The sequence below is a fragment of the Psammomys obesus genome, unplaced genomic scaffold (genome assembly GCF_907164565.1).
Source record: "Psammomys obesus unplaced genomic scaffold, mPsaObe1.curated_primary_1811, whole genome shotgun sequence".
NCBI lineage: Eukaryota > Metazoa > Chordata > Mammalia > Rodentia > Muridae > Psammomys > Psammomys obesus.
Genome location: NW_026585895.1, coordinates 49,819,372 through 49,837,890, shown reverse-complemented (window position 1 = coordinate 49,837,890; position 18,519 = coordinate 49,819,372). Strand labels below are relative to the sequence as shown.

Sequence of the window (18,519 nt, the reverse complement as noted above, 5' to 3'; positions counted from 1 at the left end):
GGAGCAGCCTCAGTGCCAGGTTCCCTGGGCTGTCAGAGCCACAGCCCTGCCTAGTCTTGAGCCTCAGTTGGAAACAGACTAAATAACTCCATCCCAGTGTGTTTGGTGGGATTGGGGATGGACATAGAGGAAGATGGGGAGTCGGGCATTATCCCTGGGAGGAGATGCTGGATCTTCTTGCTCTGGGACCAGAGCTGTCATGGAAGGCACTGGCTTGGCCGCCTTGGCCCAGTGCTTCCCCTTGCTGTCCTCAGAACCAGACAATGAAGCCCACATACGCAGCTCCTCTCGCCCCTGCAGTCCAGTCCACCACCACGAGGGCCACACCAAGCTGTCCAGCAGCCCTCCTCGTGCAAGCCCCGTGAGGATGGGGCCATCGTACGTGCTCAAGAAAGGTTCGGGGGCAGTGATGAGCTCAGCTGGGGATGGCACGGTGGCTAGTTTGGGGCACTTGCAACCTTGGACCAGGTTGCGTGCTGCTCACTTGAGCCTCTAAACGCTTGTAACAGCCTTGGGATGTGAGAGGGAGCCCCATTTCATAAAGAATGGTGCTAAGGTACCAAGGGGTGAGGTGTAGAATCAGTCACGTGATCCACAGCGAGGGCTCCAGAATGTGGCTGAGGAAGCCTCTGTCTGTGCCAGTGCCTGCCAGGCTGGGGAGGCTGGCTTAGTCCTGTGCTGTGTTCCCAGCCCAGGTGCCGAGCACTGGCGGCCGGCGGCGGAAGGAGCAGAGCTACCGCAGTGTCATCTCAGACGTCTTCAATGGCTCTGTCCTCAGCCTGGTGCAGTGTCTCACCTGTGACCGGGTAGGTGCCCAGGGAGGCTGCTGTTCATTACCACCTGGGGTAGGGTGGACTCTGGGCATTCTTTACCACAAGAGTAGGCTGTCTGCTTCATCTGCTGGGGCAGCGGACACTGGCAGAAGTGGGCAGCAGGCTCATCTTTACCCCTAGGTGTCAACCACAGTGGAAACATTCCAGGACCTGTCATTGCCCATCCCTGGCAAGGAGGACCTAGCTAAACTCCATTCTGCCATCTACCAGAATGTACCAGCCAAGCCGGGTGCCTGCGGGGACAGCTACTCCACCCAGGGCTGGCTGGCCTTCATTGTAGAGTACATCCGACGGTATGTCCATCCTCCTGCCGGCTGGAACGTCTGCTCTGGCCTGGCTTTCCTGGGTCTACCAGCAATGCAGAGACAAACATCCAGGGGCCGTGGAGATTCCATGGATCAAGGGAGCTGGAGGCCAGAAGATGCAGAGGAGTTTGCTGGGTTGAGGGTCTTGGTCACTTTGAGATATTCTGGACTAGATGCTTCTTGGAAGTGGAGGGCAACCCAGAGAGTGACCAAGCAGCATGTAGAAGTGAGGCAGCTGGCTTAGGGAAAGGACACAGAAGTGCCCCCCACCCCCACCCTGCCACCTTTATAATAAAATGTCCATCCCCAGGCTGTGTCAGGCTGCCAGTCAGGACCAAACTGACCTCAGCCGCACCCCCTGTATCCAGGCCCTACAGCACCTGTCACTCCTTTCCTATCTGTCTAGGTTCGTGGTATCCTGTACCCCCAGCTGGTTTTGGGGGCCTGTCGTCACTCTGGAAGACTGCCTAGCTGCTTTCTTTGCTGCTGATGAGCTGAAGGGTGAGTGGCCTGGCTGCCAGAGTGGGAGCTTCAGGGAGAGGGATTATATAGAGTGTCTTGTGGCCGGGCCTCAGCTTGCAGCCCGGGGCTAATGAACCCAGGACCACTTGGCTTTACAGACTGACAGGACTCACCACTAGCCTACAGGGGGCACACACCTGTGATTCCAGCACTCCCGAGGTGGAGGCAGGAGGTCAGGGCTTTTGGCTCAGCCTGGGCTATATACTGAGGCCGGGGCTATGAGACTGTTCCAGACAAATGACAGCTAGATGATCACCTGCTATCTACCTGGACAGGCTTGGACACCCGGCCTCCCAAACTGTTGCCTGTGACTCTTGGCTGTTGACCTGTTGTTATTTCTACCCGTTGGGTGGGCAGAAGGGATCGTTCACTTTAGCTTTATGCTTCCTTGATAATTATTTGGTTAGCTTTTGTTGTTGTTTTGAGACAGGGTCTCATGCAGCCCTTTCTGGCCTCATTCATTGTGTAGTCTAGACTTTAACTACTGATCCTCTAGGCTCTACTTCCTCTGGCTGCAATTGTCAATGTGTACCACTGTGACCAGCCTTTGTGCTGAAGTGTAATTTTTAATATTTGTCTACCTACTTAGTGTGTGTACACAGCGCTATCCTACTGTGGGGTTAGAGAACAGCTTGGAGCTGATCTGTCCTTCCAGCATGTGGGCCTCAGGTTTTCAGGCTTGGTGGCAAGCATCTTTACCTGCTGGCCTCATGGTTTTTTCATCTTATTATCTATTTATTTATTGCTTTTTTCTCCAATTGTAAAACACAAATATACCAATTTTTATTAGTTCAGTAGTTTTGTATATATTAACATCACTATGCAGCTACCACCATCTCCATTCCCAGAATGTTTTCATCTTGCAAAAACAAAGCTATATCCATTAAACAGCTCCAGTTTTCCTTTTCTCCAGTCCCTGAGAACCACCATTCTATTTTGTTGTGCCCACCACACGCACACGCATGCACACACACACACACACACACACACACACACACACACACACACTCTGTGCGATGCTGGGGATCGTGTCTGCTAGGCTAGTGTTCTACCACTGAGCCACACTCCAGCCCTTGTGCTCTCTGAACGAGTAAGGCTGACTGCCCCACTTCTTTACGGAGCATGGTGCCCTCAGAGTTCAGTGAGTGGAAACATGGCTCAGAATTTTCTTCCATGTTTCTCTGTCTTATGGCTAGACCACACCCTCTGTGTGGTCATCAGCTGCTGTGAGGGCCACTGCTGTGGACATCTGAACACTGAGGGTGCTCCTTTTCTGTGTATGCTCAGAAGTAGTCTTGCTAGATTTTTTTTTTGTGTGTGTGTGTGTCATGCTCTTTACATCTCGTCTCTGGAAGAGTTCCATATGGATACAGGCTTATCTGAGTCCTTCCCAGCTCATTGCTGTTTTTTCTGTATAGTTGCGAGCTCACTGGGCATGAGGCGATGCCCCTGTGGTTTTCATATGCATCCCCTAATGATTAGTGAGGCTGAGCACCTTAGAAATATTTTCATGAGAGCAGGAGAGAAAGCTCAGAGGTTAAGAGCATTGGCTCCTCTTCCAAAGGTTCTGAGTTCAGTTCCCAGCAATCACATGGTGGCTCACAACCATCTATAGTGAGATCTGGTGTCCTCTTCTGGTGCACAGGTACACATGCAGGCAGGATGCAGTATAAATACTAAATAAATCTTTGCAAGAGCCAGGCCTTGTGACGCTCGCCCTTAATCCCAGCATTCAGGAGGCAAGACAGAGGCACTCACAGCTCTGTGAGTTTGAGGCCAGCCTTGTCTACAAAGTGAGTTCCAGGACAGCCAGGACTCTTGTTACATAGAGAAACTCTGTGTCAAAAGATCAAAAGGAAAAAAAAAATTGTGTGGGGCGGGAGGCTGGTGAGACGGCCCAGCAGTTAGGGGCAGTGGCTGTGCCGTTCCCAGCACCCACGTGGCGGCTCACAACCAACTGCGGCTCCAGTTCCAGGGGATCCGGCGCCCTCTTCTGACCCGCCCAGGCACATACATAGTGGAATGCCCGACACAGAAAAGAAAAGGTAGTCATCTAAAGACAAACCTGTTGTTAGTGGGATGGGGTGGCTCAGTGGGCAGCGTGTTGGCCGAGCGGTGCGTGCCTGTAACTGCAGTGCTCGGGTGGCAGAGGGAGGAGGGCTTGACTGGCCAGTCCAGGGACACCCTGTCTCAAGAGATAAGGTGGAGAGTAGCAGAGGAAGATGACCTCCAGCCTCTGCACATGCACACAGAGGAGTGCTCCAGTGTGCACCGCAACTCACACAGCCATGTTATTTGATGTCTTCCGTGGAGATAGCTCTTCTAGTCTTCTCTGCCTTCACATCCACTCAGTTTGTTGTTGAGTTTTAGGCATTCCTTATATTAATCCATGTCAGGTGCAGAATTTGAAGGCGGTTGGAGTCTGGCTCAGTTGTTGGGTGCTTGCCTGGCTGCACCAGGCCCTGGGCTCAGTCACAAAACTGAGCACCTGGCAGCACACACCGGTAGTCGAGCAGTTAGGTGGAGGCAGGAGGCTCAGGAGCTCAAGCTCGACCTGGGCTGCACGGGGCAGGGATGCGTGAGACCCTGGTTCATGAGCACAGTGAGGAGACTTGGGTGTTCTTCCCATTTGTGCATTTTTTATATTTAGTTTTATTTATATTTAGTTATAGTTAGTTTTACTATGCGTGCATGTGTGCAGGTTCTGAAGAGGCCAGAGGTTTTGTGAGGCATTTTGTGTTGCGTGTTTTATTTGAATGTGTGTCGTGCACCATATGTGTGCAGGGCCTGAAGAGTTTAGAAGAGACATAAAATCCCTGGAGTTGGACTTACAGATGATTGGGAGCTGCTGTGTGGGTGCTGGGAATCGAACCCGGGTCCTCTAGAAGAGCAGTCAGTGCTCTCAACTGCGAAGCCTTCTCTCCAGCCCTAGCAGTTGCTTTTCATTTCATTAGTTGTGCCATTGATTCACAGAAGCTTAAAATTTGTATTATTATGAGACAGGGCCTCATGATGTATGTAGTCCAGGCTAACCTCAAACTTGCTATGTAGCTGAGGATGATTTTGAACTTCTGAATTCCCTCCACCTCAGTAGTGTTGGAAATATGGGTGCATGCCACTACACCTGAAATCTCATAGTCTTAGCACCTGCGTTTACTTGGATCCTTTTTTTAAAGTTCAAAGTATTTTGTTGCCGTGTGTGTTCACAAGCCGTATTGCACCTGTGCAGGCCAGAGGCTAACTTGAGGGAGTTGGCGCTCTGCTTCCACCACGTCAGCCCCTGGATGAACTCGGGTCATCCAGCTTAGCGAGTGATGTCCCTGGCCCCAGGTCCTCTTTGTAAGCAGTGTGAGCCCGTCTCCTGCCCGCCTTCAGGGTTGGGGCCCCTCCACTCTTCCTCCCGCCCACATGGGCGTGCTGGGGCTTCGAGGGTCAGACGTTCCTTCGGTACCATTTTCTCTTTCTATCTCTGGGATCCTGTCACTTCTTTCTGCCAGTTTTCTTTCCCCTTGGACGTAATTCATATTTGCCCTTTCTGTCCCCATTGTCTATCGCTGCTGACCTCTGGCCTTTCGTCCCCCTGTGCTAGGTGACAACATGTACAGCTGTGAGCGGTGTAAAAAGTAAGTTGTGCTCTGGGGACCTGTCCCCAGCTTCCTGTGCCCCAAGTCCTCTCGCTTGCACTTTCCCCTGGGTTCCTCAGAGGCCGTGCTGACCTCCAGAGGGACTGGAGCTTGGAGCGGACTGACCGAGGCTCTCATGTCCTCTGTAGGCTTCGGAATGGCGTGAAGTACTGCAAAGTCCTGTGTCTGCCTGAGGTGAGTGTGGGTGGGCCGCTTTGGCCTTGTTGGGCTGGTTGTGTGTGAGTGGCCTGTGTGGCCCTGCAGAGACTGTCCCTGTCCCTGCACAAGCACAGAAAGGCCAGGAAACTTGCCCGGGTGCTTTGGGTGAGTGCTGACAGAGGGTCCTATCGTAACAGGTATTCTCTGAACTTGAGTTCACCCTTCTCTTGGAGGCCTCTTGCTGAGGTCCCCATGTGAGCAGCATAGCTGTGGTTGGCACAATAGTCTTCTGTAGTTGGAGCAGAGACAAGGCCCAGGCTGCAGGCTTGCATGGCATGTGGAGAGGCTCCTAGGAGTCCCCAGACCAGGGTAGAATTCTTGGATAGAAAGCATGGCAGGCTGGGGCAGAGTCGGCGTCCTAAAGGGACCAGCCCACCTCACTCAGAGCCACACTGTATCCTGGCCGGTCCTTTTGAGAGAAAGCCGGGCTGCTTGCTCACATGTGGAGGGCTCTGGCATGTGTGATGGATTCAGTGCAGAGCCAACAGGACTGGGCCTGTGCAGGAGCCCTGTCTGTGAGCCTCGCTGTCATCTCCCTTGATGCCCAGGATGACTGGTGCCTGCCCCCTTCCCTCAGATTCTGTGTGTTCACCTGAAGCGCTTCCGGCATGAGGTGATGTACTCCTTCAAAGTCAGCAGCCACGTCTCCTTCCCCCTTGAGGGACTTGACCTACGCCCTTTTCTGGCCAAGGAGTGCACCTCCCAGGTCACCACCTATGACCTCCTCTCTGTCATTTGTCACCATGGCACAGCAGGCAGTGAGTATGCCCCCTCCCCCAACCAGGCCCCTCCTGCACTGCCTGTTCCCTGTGGTCACCATAACCTGGTGCTTGTCTACCAGGTGGGCACTACATTGCCTACTGTCAGAATGTGATCAACGGGCAGTGGTATGAGTTCGATGACCAGTATGTCACCGAGGTCCATGAGACAGTGGTGCAGAATGTGGAGGCCTACGTGCTCTTCTACAGGTGAGACTGGTGGGGAACCCCGTCCAGTGTCTGCCTGGGTCTGCAGGTTCCGGAGCCAGCTTTCCTCTAGTGAGCCTGTGAGAGGGTCAGGCCTACCCCAGCATGCTAAGGGGTAGTTCTGCCCACAGCCTGGCCATGGCATGGTTGGTGTCCATGCGCAACCTGAGTCCAGGCCTAGTGGCTCATACCACACCCCTGTCCATCCCAGGAAGAGCAGTGAGGAGGCAGTGCGTGAGCGGCAACAGGTAGTGTCCCTGGCTGCCATGCGGGAGCCCAGCCTGCTCCGTTTCTACGTGTCCCGAGAATGGCTCAACAAGTTCAACACCTTTGCGGAGCCAGGACCCATTACCAACAACACCTTCCTGTGTTCCCATGGAGGTGAGCAGTCCGCCCTGGAAAAGCGGTGGGGGTGGGCCGGGCCCAAGCCCCAGCTCTCCCTCCCTGCACCTCCCCTCACAGGTATCCCACCCAACAAATACCACTACATTGACGACCTGGTGGTCATCCTGCCGCAGAGCGTCTGGGAGCACCTGTATAGCAGGTAGGTGCTGGGAGCTGGCCTAAGTGGCAAGAGGCCCACTGCCCCGGTTCCTGGGCAGCGCAGCAGCAGCCCTACCTTCTCACAGTGACAGTGACGCAGTGGCTGGTACGAATCCAGTCAGCCTGGGGGCTGTGCCATGGAAAGTCCTTGAATATTGCCTTCATGGTTGAGGTGGGTGGTGGGCTTGAGCCTCCGACTTCCACCCAGCACGAACTCCCTGGTGTGGGGCCAGGACTGACCACTCTGCGACAACTGTTTTAGCCTAGGGACTTCAGGGTCAAGTGCAGCGACACCAAGAGCAGGCAGTTCTCCCATGGTAGTCCAGCCCAGACCCAGGCCCCCGTGGAGCTGGTATGTGGGACCTGCTCCTGGGATGGAGGGGCCCTCCTGCCAGCTGCCAGTGGGTGGGAAACAGTACTTGACCCTGTAAGGCCCCAAGGCCAGGGACACGCTATAGTCTTGCTGTACTGCACTCAGGCTGAGAGGCTGCTGGTGGCCACAGGATGAAGCTGCAGAGCAGCAGGCGCAGGGGACCCTTCCCAGCCTTTTGTGCTCAGAGTGTGAGAGAGATGAGGCTGAGGGCAGAGGGGGCGCCTCCCCTGCTGATACTGGGTCTCTCCCTTCCCGAGCAGGTTTGGGGGCGGCCCTGCTGTGAACCATCTGTATGTGTGCTCCATCTGCCAGGTGGAGATTGAGGCCCTGGCCAAGCGCAGGAGGGTGGAGATTGACACTTTCATCAAGGTGCATGTGGGGAATGGGGACTTGTGTGCAGTGCAGTCAGGCTTTGAGGAGGAAGCGTTGTACAGTCTAGCAGAGGGTAGGGACGGAGGAGCCTTCTGCTTGCCCGTGGCCCAGTGGTTCAGGCTGAGCGTCTTTATTGTGGTCGCCATCCTGTGCCTCACAGGAGCACTGCTGTCCCTGGGGGGTGGAATACTCCCAGCTGGGGACTGCTGGGCTCTACACCTTGTGTGGGAGGTGCTTGAGACTCAGAAAGTGGGGGGGGGGGTGCTCTGGCCAATCAGGAAAGGGTGGGTGGGGCCGTGACCCCTCATATAAAACAGGACACAGGATGGGTTTGCAAGCATTTAAAATAGTGGAAAGACCTATTTCAGGCCTCTGCCTTGTGGCCACAGAGAAGTGCCAGCGTCAGTCCACAGGTGTGCCTTAGCACCTGTGATGTCCTGGCGTCATCCCCAGCACCTAGCACTGGCACTGTTAGAGCAGTGAGCCATGGGAGCAGATGTTAGGTCTCGTAAGTGGAGAAAATAGCATCTTCTATGTGCCCTCAGTCAGCCTGAAAAAGTCTAAAGGCATTATCGACCGTGACCTGGTGGGGAGGTTAGCCTCTTTCTTTAAGATTTATTTCATGTGTTTGAATGTTTTGCCTGCATATATGTGTGTGTGTGTGCACCATGTGTAGGCCTGGTGCCCTCAGCGGTCAGAGGAGGGCTTTGGAAGTGGAGTGATGGATGGTTGTGAGCCACCTTGTTGGTACTGGGAATTGAAAACCTAGGTCCTCTACAAGAGCATCGAGTGCTCTTAACCACTGAGCCCTCTCTCCATCCCTGTGAATTTTCTCTTTTCTTGAATGTGTCAGGGAGTCACTGATTTTCTGCCTGGGGTATCCAGTATTTATGAGAGGCTGAGGTGCTAGGGTGGGACTTTGGGAAGTCAGGAGGAACAGGGTACAGATTGACTGCCCCTGCCTGCCTTACCCCCAGCTGAACAAGGCGTTCCAAGCTGAGGAGTCCCCTGGAGTCATCTACTGTGTCAGCATGCACTGGTTCCGAGAGTGGGAGGCTTTTGTCAAGGGGAAGGACAGTGGTGAGTAGAGGAGCAGGCCTACCGGGTAGGGCCTGCCTTCCAGAGGTGCAGAGAGCACACATTCCTCAAGGCCTATGTGGGGCCTTGCTGGCTGCCCTCACTGCTGTCCTAGCCACCGTGGCAGGGCATCATTCCTACTCCTGCTGGCCCCTGGGCGGCTGTCCCTCCCTCCTGCAAGGCCATGACCTTGGGGTTTTATTGCCTTCTTGGTGGTGGATAGTTCCAGACAGTTAGGAGCGCTGGAGTACTTGTTTGACCCTTTGGATTTGCAGAAATGGAGACAGCCATGTAATATGTGAGCTGTCAGTATCCCTCAGTCACCAGCAAAGAGTAGCAGACGTAGACCTGGGCCACTGCAGCCACACTCAGGCTTCCAGGCCAGTCTCTTGGGGCCCTGGCCGGTTGGCGGAGGCCACGAGTGTCGTGTGCTAGGTAGGCACTGTCCTCCTGCTCAGAGATGGACAGCCAGTACTGGAGAGGGCACTGGATCACTGTTCCCCAGCCCCGTCCTCTGCTGGCTGAGGCAGTCAGTGTGGCTGAGGTTGGGAACGTTGCTCTGGGGTTCTGTCCATGGCCTGGCAACTGGCCTTGCCTTCTACCAGCATTGAGCTGGGCAGGTCGCTCAGCTACCCAAACCTCTGTCCTGTGCAAACAGTTCTCCTTTCCCATAGTTGCTGAGGGTTAGATGAGGTGGTGGCAGACCAGTAAAGGGCACTTAGCACATCAAAGCTACCACTGATACCCATCACCAAAACACTGGTCTAAAATGATCTCATGTCCCACAGAGGTACCCCTTTCTGGGTCCAGAGTCCTGAGAGGTTGGCTTAAAATCAAGAGAGAAGGCTTTGGTGCAGAAGTGTCCTGTTAGCCTTGGCATTGCCCTGAGGCAGGATAGCCTCTGTGGGGCCTGAGTAATAAGCCCTGAGGAAGGACAGCATTGCCTGTAGCACTAAGCCCAGCCCTGTCTATTGCAGAGCCTCCTGGGCCCATCGACAACAGCAGGATCGCGCAGATCAAAGGCAGTGGCCATATCCAACTGAAGCAGGGTGAGTCCCCAGGACCCACTAGCCCAGCCAGGCCACCCTTTTTTACCTTTAGGCCACCAGGTTGCCAAGAGTTCCTGTCCTTCCAGGAAGCTTTGCACCAGACTCAAAGTCCTTTTCTCCAAGTCCAGGCCCAGAGGCCATGTAGGGGGAGTCCATGAGCTTGGCCTCTGTGCAGGTCCTCCAGGCCCCGTATCCTGCCTTTTCTACTCCCTGCTAGCCTAGTTAACACTTAGTCATTCACCCTGGGAAACCAGGGACAACAGACAACTGTTGTGTCTAAGGGCATCTGTGGTGCAGATGGCATTTCTATGTGCAGCAGCTTTCTGGGAGGGCCCGTGTTTGCTCTCCCTCCCCTCTGGGGCACCAGCCCCATCCTCATCCTCAGGGGTACCCACTACCTAGCAGGTGTTTCCCTGTGGCCTAGCACACAGTGTGGCCTCTGTGTAAGTGTGCCTCTCCTGTTTCTCAGGGGCTGACTACGGGCAGATTTCTGAGGAGACCTGGACCTATCTGAACAGCCTGTATGGGGGTGGCCCTGAGATCGCCATCCGGCAGAGTGTGGCTCAGCTCCCGGACCCAGAGAGCTTGCATGGAGAGCAGAAAATTGAGGCTGAGACCCGGGCTGTGTGACTTGGGCCAGGCTGAGTGGCTGTGGCTGGCTCTCCTCCCTCTCCAGACAGCCCTACATCCCTCTGAAGGCTGCGTCCTGCCGAGTGCCCACAGTCCCTGAAGGCTGGTATTTGCTGTTCCCCAGAGGGTGTGTCTGTGCCCTGCAGCTGAGCTGCTGAGTGCCTGGTACAGAGGCTGAGAGCGGCTGGTCCGCCCTGAGAGATGCTGTGCTGGGAAATATATCCTGTCAGGCTTCTTAGGACTCTGACTGTTACCGACGTGTCCCCCAAACTTGCCCTTTTGCTAACGTGGGTCCAGCTTTTGTTTCAGGAGCCCCATGCTGCCCGTCAGCCAATGCTGGCCCCTGGGGTGGGCCTCTGGCAGCGGCTGCCACCTTTTGGGTATTTTCTGCTGTGTACTTGGCTCAGTCCCTGGGGCACTCACAGATGCAGGTGTCCATGCACAGAGCAGAATGGACGTGAGGGCTCTGCGTGTCGGCCCCCAGCCCCTTATATCATGGTGGGGGCCCAGGCTGCCCTGGGTTTGTTCTGTTGACCGTAGATACAGGACTCCCGTGGCTGGAACAAAGAAGGAGCAGTTTTTGCTTATAGAGGGTAGGGGTCCTGCTGAGCCCGCTGGCAGGTAGGCTGTCATTTGCCCTGTGGAGTTGCTCCTAAGCCCCTGGGGGTGGAGTGAAGCAGTACCTCATGCACCGGCCCGCTGATGCTTGCTCAACTTTCTGTGTGGCCTAGAGCGAGCCTGACCCCTGCCCCACCCCCAGCCTTGGTGTCTGCAGCCACCTGTGGGGAGATGTGACCCATGACCACTCACACAGTCATGTGTCTAGAGTGTCTTGCAAAAAGCCACTGCAGAGGTACTGGAGACCTGCTAAGCCTAGAGAGATGGTCCTGTTTCCAGATCCTGGAGAACAGAACATCTAGGGCAAGGTGTCCAAAGCTAAGTCTGGTGTGGTGAGGGGGCCGGATCTTGGGGCCAAGAGTCTCTTCAGAAGTGGGCACCGGCAGCCCAGGGCCAAAGACCTGGGTGTTTCGTGTCCCCTAGACCACCTCCTCCCCACTGAGGTGGGGTTGTGCGGACCTTGGGTAGCTGCTGCTGGGACACACCTTGTTGGCCGCCATCTTTTGAAGTCTGCTGTAGAGCCCTTGGCTCATTGCACTACTGTGACGCACTCTGGTTCGTGTTCAGAATGTCACAATAAATATGCGTTTCTCCCCTGCCCTTGCTGGTACTGTGGCACTGTGCTGTCTGCCTCCAGTGGTGATGAACACAGCCAGAGGCCCTGTGGAAGCTTCTGGAAGAGCTGGAACACTTGAAATACCGACCGTGTCTTTCCCAGAACCCATCAAGCCCGCAGCAGGGATGTGTTTAGGCCAGCATCCCATGTTTTGGCTTTACACAGTGCACAAAAAGATTATCCCAACAGACTTCCGGCCACCCCAGTAGTAGCTTGACAAGTAACTTCAGAGCATAGAGCCTTACCCAGGACCTCAGCGTCTGCCGCAGCTATGGCACTGGGCATCATCCCCACAGCTCTGGTTCCAATTATTTGTGTTTTCTTGGGGAGAAGAACTTGAGAGTATGGATTATTTTTAAATAATCCATAGTTAGGGACTTGGGGTATAGCTCAGTGGTCAAGCATGGCATGGGTCCCAGGTTTAATCAGTCCTGTGTGGGAGAGGGTCCTGTGTGGCCATCAACATCCCATCATACCTGAAGGTTCAGGAGTGCATTGAGTTAAAACAAACAAACAGACAAAAAAAAAAAAAAAAAAACAAGGGCCAAAACCTTCCCAAAGCTGTTCCTCTAGCCCAGCATTCGGAAGGCAGAGGGAGGAAGATCAGGAGTTCAAGGTCATCCTTGGTTACACAGTGAGGGGGATTTGGAGGCTAGCCTGGGCTATGGGACTCCATGTTAAAACAACAGCAACAAAAAATCGACCAAACAAAACCTGCCTGTAGGTGTGGAAATGTAGCTCACTTGGCATGAAACCCAGGGTTCATCCCCACCACTTAATGCAGGGCTGGTGGAACCTGCTTGAGGAGAAGCCCAGGTAGAGGCAAGAGTATCATCCTGGCCACAGGGTGCACTGCGGGCCAGTCTAGACCACACGGGCCCCTGTGTGCAAGTTACTACAGGTTGGGCGTGTTTCCTGAGAAGTTTCAGACGTGCTTGTTCAGAGTTACATGTGTTTGAACTTGCAGTGCACATGTGGGCAGCTTTGTGAGGTGGTTTCGTCTGGAGTTATTTCAGGGGCTTGGCACCATTCATTCTCCTACTGTGGGATTATGAGCTAGACTTAGACCTTGATCTTCCTCAAGACACTTAGGTAGTTTCCCCTGAGGCCAACACACAGCTCTTAGGAGGCTCTGCTGAACCTAGACCTGGCAGGCAAGGTACGGAGTTGGTGCCCATTTACCCAAGCTGAGCAACCTAGGGGGTTCCTGAGGGCTGTGCAGGTGGGCCCAACTTCCGGCCCAAGGGCTGATTCGTTAAGAGCCCAGGAAGGAGTGCCTCTTTGTGGTATAGGTAGCCATCCCTGCAGAGCAGGCAGCTGGCACCTGGGGGACATGTGGGTCCTAATTGTCTGCGGCTCTGTCCATAGAGTTGTGAGGGCCCATCAGTAGGGGAGGTTTGCATTAGACCAAGGCAGACACAAACTGTCCCGAGGCTGCAGACTGTTGGGTGCTGTCCTTTTCTGGGACACTGTGTCCACCAGGGCACTGGGAGACTGGAAATACCCTCCTGCCTGCCCGAACATATGAGCCTTTGTTTATATTGTCATCTTGTAGGCCTGAGATGTCCCCACTTGACGTCACTAAAAACTAACTGGACACAGAGGGGCTGCTGGGTGCTGGTTGGCTGCCCTCCCACATTTGGACACTGGAGGAAAGGACCCAGGGGCTAGGGACGTGCAGCTCATCTCGAGTGACGGGCAGGGCCGGAAGTCGACCCCTCCAAGCTGAGGCTGCCTTTGTTTTGCTGTAGAGCTGAGACTGGCCCGGAACTCCTGCTGCTGTGGTGTTAGCTATGCCGCAGCACGCCCAGCTGCCGCCTGCTTTCTCAGGACCCACAGCGCTCATGTTTGAAAGCAGCCATTTGTTCATTTCTTTCTACATTCACTTGTTTTGGGGGTGCTGGGTTGGGAGGCTACTGTGTCCACGTGAAGGTCAGAAGATAACCTTCCAGCGTCCATTCTCTCCCTCCACCACCAGGGAGAGCGGCAAAGCCTTCCGCTTTGCTGCCTCCATCTGCTGAGCCATTCTTCTGGCCAGCAGCAGCAGTTTAGAGCATGACGTGGGTCTCACAATCCTAGCATTTTACTGTAAGTGTGAGGCTCTGACATTGGGGACAGTGAGGGGAGATGAGAGCTGCCCGGCCATCCCCCGGCTCTCAGGCTTCCTCCTTAGTCACTGGTTAGGGATGCGACGCCAGTTGTGCGTTCTTCCACTAGAGGTCGCCACCCCCCCACACACACACAAGGTCCTTGGGCTTGGGTGTGGCCAGGGCAAGCTGAGCGCTCAGGGTGCCTGGGCCAGCTGGTATTTCCAGAACACTGGAGAAACTCAGCCCGTGTGGCTCTTCTCATCCTGGAACTTCTCTGTAAGCCCAGTGCCAGGATAGGAACCACAGCCCACCTCCGGGTTCATAGCCATGTTGCCTGCTTTGTGAAAGAGTCTAAACTTGAGGCCCAGAGCCACGGAGACTCCCTGCCTCTGATCCACAGGTAGATTCCTTTCTGAGGGAACAACCAAGCCCTCAAAGAACATTCTGGAAATGGCTTTCCAAAAGTAATCTTGCAACAGTCAACCTGGTTCCCTCCAGCATACTGTCTCTATGGAGAATGGTGACTTACTAGCTCAGACCAGCCTTGAACTGAGCCCTCCTATGTCTATCCCCTGACTGTTAGGATTACAGGTGTTCGAAGCCAGCTGTGGGGCCTTGGTCTCCAACTACAGGTCAGCCAGTGGGTACCGGGCACATGCCACCCACCCCTTTTGAAACAGTCTCACTATGTGGTCCTAGCTAGCCTCAAACTCACTCTGTAGAGCAGGCAGGCCTGGAACTCACAGAGATCCTCATGCCTCTCTCTGCCTTTCCAGTGCTAAAATTAAGGGTGTGTGCCACCATGTCAGGCCTGCCTATGGTCCTTCAGAGCCATCCAGGGCTGCTGATTTGGTTTCCAGTTCTAAGCTGCTCATTGGGAGAAAAATCCTAAGTGGGCCATGAACATGTCCTCCCACTGTTCAAACTCCCACCCCATCAGCCCCTCCCCCCATATGGCGGCCATTCTTGGACAGAATGCATCACTGTGATGACTTTCCTAGAACTGGAAGTGACATTTATAGTCGAGTAGGTCCCTGAGTAGACCTGACTCTTGAGTTGACATAGTGACAGAGAAGAGCAGAGGTCAGCTAGCAGAGCCTTGGTGACTATATGGTCCCTCCCTCCCTCCCTCCTTCAGCTTTTAGGGGTGTGTTCACCAGCTTACCCATAGAGGAGACTAGATCAATATCACTGAGTGTTACCCTCTATTGCTATCTTCATTTGTTGAGACAGGTCTCACTGTGTAACCCTGGCTGGTCTGGATTCACTATGTAGACCAGGCTAGCCTTGAACTCACCTGCTTTCACCTCCTGAGTGCGGGGATCAACAGAATGTGCCTCTGTAATTTTTGAGATAGGGTCTCATAGACTCGCTGTCCAGTGGGTGGCTGGGATTCCCTTGCTTTTGTGCCCGTCCCCTTTGGTGTTGAGGGTACAGTGCTCACCGCTGTGCCCGGCGTTTTATGTGGACCCTGGGGATGTGAACTTGGGTCTTCGTGCTTGCCAGGCAGGCTCTTTCCCCACTTAACCACCTCCCCAGACCCAGGCCCCTCTCCGTCAGGAAACCAGAGGGCCGTGTGACTGTACCCCAGGAGTTATACTTTATTTAACATTGAAAGGACTAACATTTAATTACAAGGTTGAGGGTGCCTGAAAGCACTGTTTGGTTTTAATTCCACTTCCAGAGACACAGGCAAGTCCAGGACCTGATAGCTGTGAGGGCCTTCCCGACAATGCCACGCCCTCAAGGCTTAGAATTAGTGCAGCACACACACACAAACACACACTCACACACACACACACACCACACACACACATACATGATTTAAAAGGTGCTTGATGTCAGGCTAAAAGAGAACTTGCAACCATTATTAGAGACATATACACAGAGGACAGAAAATCGAAAAGAAACACAAAACTGCAGTTTCTGGAAAAATACTGGCAGGAACAGAACTGTTTTTTACTTTGTGTGAACACTCTGCTATCCTACAGGTGTCAGCAGAAGGCATTAGAGGCCTCCCTGTTCATTGCTTGGGCTGATCCCACTGGCCGAGCGAGCGTCTCAGCCTAGAGGGAGGAGCCATAACAGCTTCACATCCTGCATAGAAAGAAAAGTAAATGTCAAGTTCCTTTTATTTTTGCCTCTAAGTCATCTGCAGGGCAGGTTCTTTTACAGTGAGTCATTCTTGTAACAGCGTTCTAGCAGCAAGGGATGACAGGCATTGGGTCCTGGGGAGAGGGTGGAGAGCTTCCTGGGAAATCCTGCATTCCCCTCCCACAAAACTGGTACAATTCCACAGGATTTCCACGGCAGACCATCCATGTCAGAAGGCCCGAGGACGCCCATCCCCCATCCTTTCTGGACACAGGTTGTACAGAAAGTTAAAAGAGAAGTGAAGGGACACAAAGAGACAGGCACAGGCTTTAACAGTCACTTGGAGATGAAGACTGGCGGCTTATCTGTTTTACCTTTGTGACAAGAGCCTTTCTTCACCCAGAAGATGGAAGCATGTCCTTCATGCATTCCCGAGATCTGTGAGCAGACCTGTAAAAACCACCCTGGTTCCTCATGGAGGGGACAGAGGTCAGGCCCAACGTAGTGAAAATAAGAGGTTCTGGGTACAGATGCCTGGTGACCTGCTGGAGTGGAGCAGGTCAGATTAACTGTGTCAGAGCTGAGGCCCTGACACTCACTCTTAGGTATCAGGCTTCCATTTTGTTCATTAGGCCTTCCTGGCTTGAGTAAGGGCACACCTTCTACTGGGAACAGAAGCCTTGGTTCCTTGGGAAGAGTAGAGGTGGAAAAGCCTGAACCCTAATCCTTGCTTGCTCTTGAAACCCAAAGCCAGGCCCTCATTAGCTGCTCCCCATCCTGGTACCCTGTCTGCTGCTACCTCTGTGGCAGTCTCCTTCTGCTGTAGAGCCAGTGGTACTGTTTGGCTGGCCGGTTGGCATACCAGCCCCAGTTTGCAGAGAATATCTGCATCTCCACAAACCACGGACAAAGCACAGGACCAGCTCTGAGGACCTGCCCTCTCTGTCCCCATCTCTGTGGTTTTTGTAAGATGCCCACATCTTTGATCCTCTGACATGATGCTAAGCTACCCTCTGCCAAGAGGAGGATGCCAGCTTTTCACAAGCTCATGCTCATGGGGTGCCCTTCACAGAGGCTTGTGGCCAAGTCTTGAGTGCTTCTGTACTGGGAAAGGGAAAGAAAGTGTGCGTGTCTGCGATGGGAATGACCACCTCAGTTCTCCCCAAAGGTCGATCATTCTTGAAGGGAAACGGCTTCAAAAGCAAACTCTATCCGTACTCCAGGCCTTCCAGAGCATAGGACCAAATGCAGAAACAGTGGCCAGAGCCACCGGAGGGACCACTAGAGAGAGAGGCACGAGGTCTTTGGTGAAGAATGTAGTTGAGTCCTCAAATGCTACTTACGGGACTCAGCAGGCCACCTTACAGTACTGAGCGAGTGTGGGTGGGGGCCTCCGTCACAGGCTGCTGTCAGCAGGCAGACAGTGCTCACAGAAGGTAGATGCGGGCAAGACAGCAGGGCTGGCCCACAAGCTGGATTTGAGACTTCAATATGGACCTTCCTGGGCCATGTAGATGGTTTAGAACCAGAGTGGGGGTGCGGGGGTGGATGGGGATAGGGTGCCCCAGTCCCACCATAGACTCGCTGGGATGGAGTAAGGAAGGTGCTGAGATGTCAGAGAATGGGACCAGGAGGGGCTGAGGCAGCAGCCTCTGGAGAGAAGGACACACGGATGACAGGCGGGCGCTCAGTCCACCTGACACACAACCGGCCCTCCTTGTCTGAGATTCTGTTAGTCACCAGGAAACCAGGGGCGACGGCTGACAAAGGCACAGTGTGAAGTGTGCAAGGACTGGCCAGGCAGTCTGCAGGTGGACTGGGAGCCCAGGGGCGGGGGCACACGGGCACAAGTCCAGCTGTCTCTGTGGCCTGTGTGGGTGGGGACTGGAGTGAAGTGGACAGCCCTGTGTGGGGCTGAGGAAGAGAACTACCCCCACAAGTACAGTAGGCAGAGGGATCGGCAGAGCCACAGGAGCATGCTGTGAAGGAGAAGGGGAAGTGGGGAGGGGGACATGAGGACCCAGCCTGCAGCTGAGCTGGAGGATGCCCAGCCAGCCCGGGTGGTGCTGGAGGCCTGTGGGGACAAGCGGGCTGGACGATGGTGGCTTCTGGGGAGGTTCCCGGGGAACTCTGGCCATGTGTACTGCCATTAGGAACCTACGACACAAAAAGAAAGAAGAAAAACCCCGAGTTAGAGAAAGCAGCAGGCAAGAGGCAGGCATTTTGCTACTGGCAAACTGCTTGCCTTGAGGGGAAGGGAGGCGTTTGAGTAACTGGTTACCAGAGTGGCTCTGCCATGGGGAGCTTTCGAGGCTTTAATCTTGTTTTGAGACAGGACCTCCTGTAGCCAAGGGTGACCTCAAAATTTATATATAGCTGAGGTTGACCTTGAGCTTATACTCCTCCTATTTCTACTTCCCATGCTGTGGCGTGACAGGCCTGGTGTTTCACTTCCCATCTTTAGCTGGCCCCATTTCTGGACCCAAAAAGATCAAAGATCAATAAGGTTGCCCACTTACTCATCTTCTCAACAAACGGTGCCTTATCTATCTATCTATCTATCTATCTATCTATCTATCTATCTATCTAT

General features: G+C 54.1%; 2 protein-coding genes across 3 annotated transcripts in view; one reads left to right on the top strand and one right to left on the bottom strand.

Moving 5' to 3' along the window:
• Positions 1–11,729, top strand: part of Usp20 (ubiquitin specific peptidase 20) — a 32,931-nt gene extending 21,202 nt beyond the window's left edge. For both annotated transcript variants that reach the window (XM_055599903.1, XM_055599902.1), the window contains exons 12-25: positions 255–395; positions 691–806; positions 954–1,126; positions 1,545–1,639; positions 5,250–5,283; positions 5,433–5,478; positions 6,080–6,260; positions 6,344–6,470; positions 6,679–6,848; positions 6,930–7,011; positions 7,644–7,752; positions 8,733–8,835; positions 9,810–9,881; positions 10,351–11,729. In XM_055599903.1, the coding sequence (XP_055455878.1) occupies positions 255–395; positions 691–806; positions 954–1,126; positions 1,545–1,639; positions 5,250–5,283; positions 5,433–5,478; positions 6,080–6,260; positions 6,344–6,470; positions 6,679–6,848; positions 6,930–7,011; positions 7,644–7,752; positions 8,733–8,835; positions 9,810–9,881; positions 10,351–10,511 (1,610 nt within the window). In that variant the 3' untranslated portion in view covers positions 10,512–11,729. The remainder of the gene's footprint in view (positions 1–254; positions 396–690; positions 807–953; positions 1,127–1,544; positions 1,640–5,249; positions 5,284–5,432; positions 5,479–6,079; positions 6,261–6,343; positions 6,471–6,678; positions 6,849–6,929; positions 7,012–7,643; positions 7,753–8,732; positions 8,836–9,809; positions 9,882–10,350) is intronic.
• Positions 11,730–15,949: 4,220 nt separating this feature from the next.
• Positions 15,950–18,519, bottom strand: part of Fnbp1 (formin binding protein 1) — a 111,617-nt gene continuing 109,047 nt past the window's right edge. Inside the window, exon 17 of the mRNA XM_055600946.1 lies at positions 15,950–18,086. Within this exon, the coding sequence (XP_055456921.1) occupies positions 18,079–18,086 (8 nt within the window). The 3' untranslated portion in view covers positions 15,950–18,078. The remainder of the gene's footprint in view (positions 18,087–18,519) is intronic.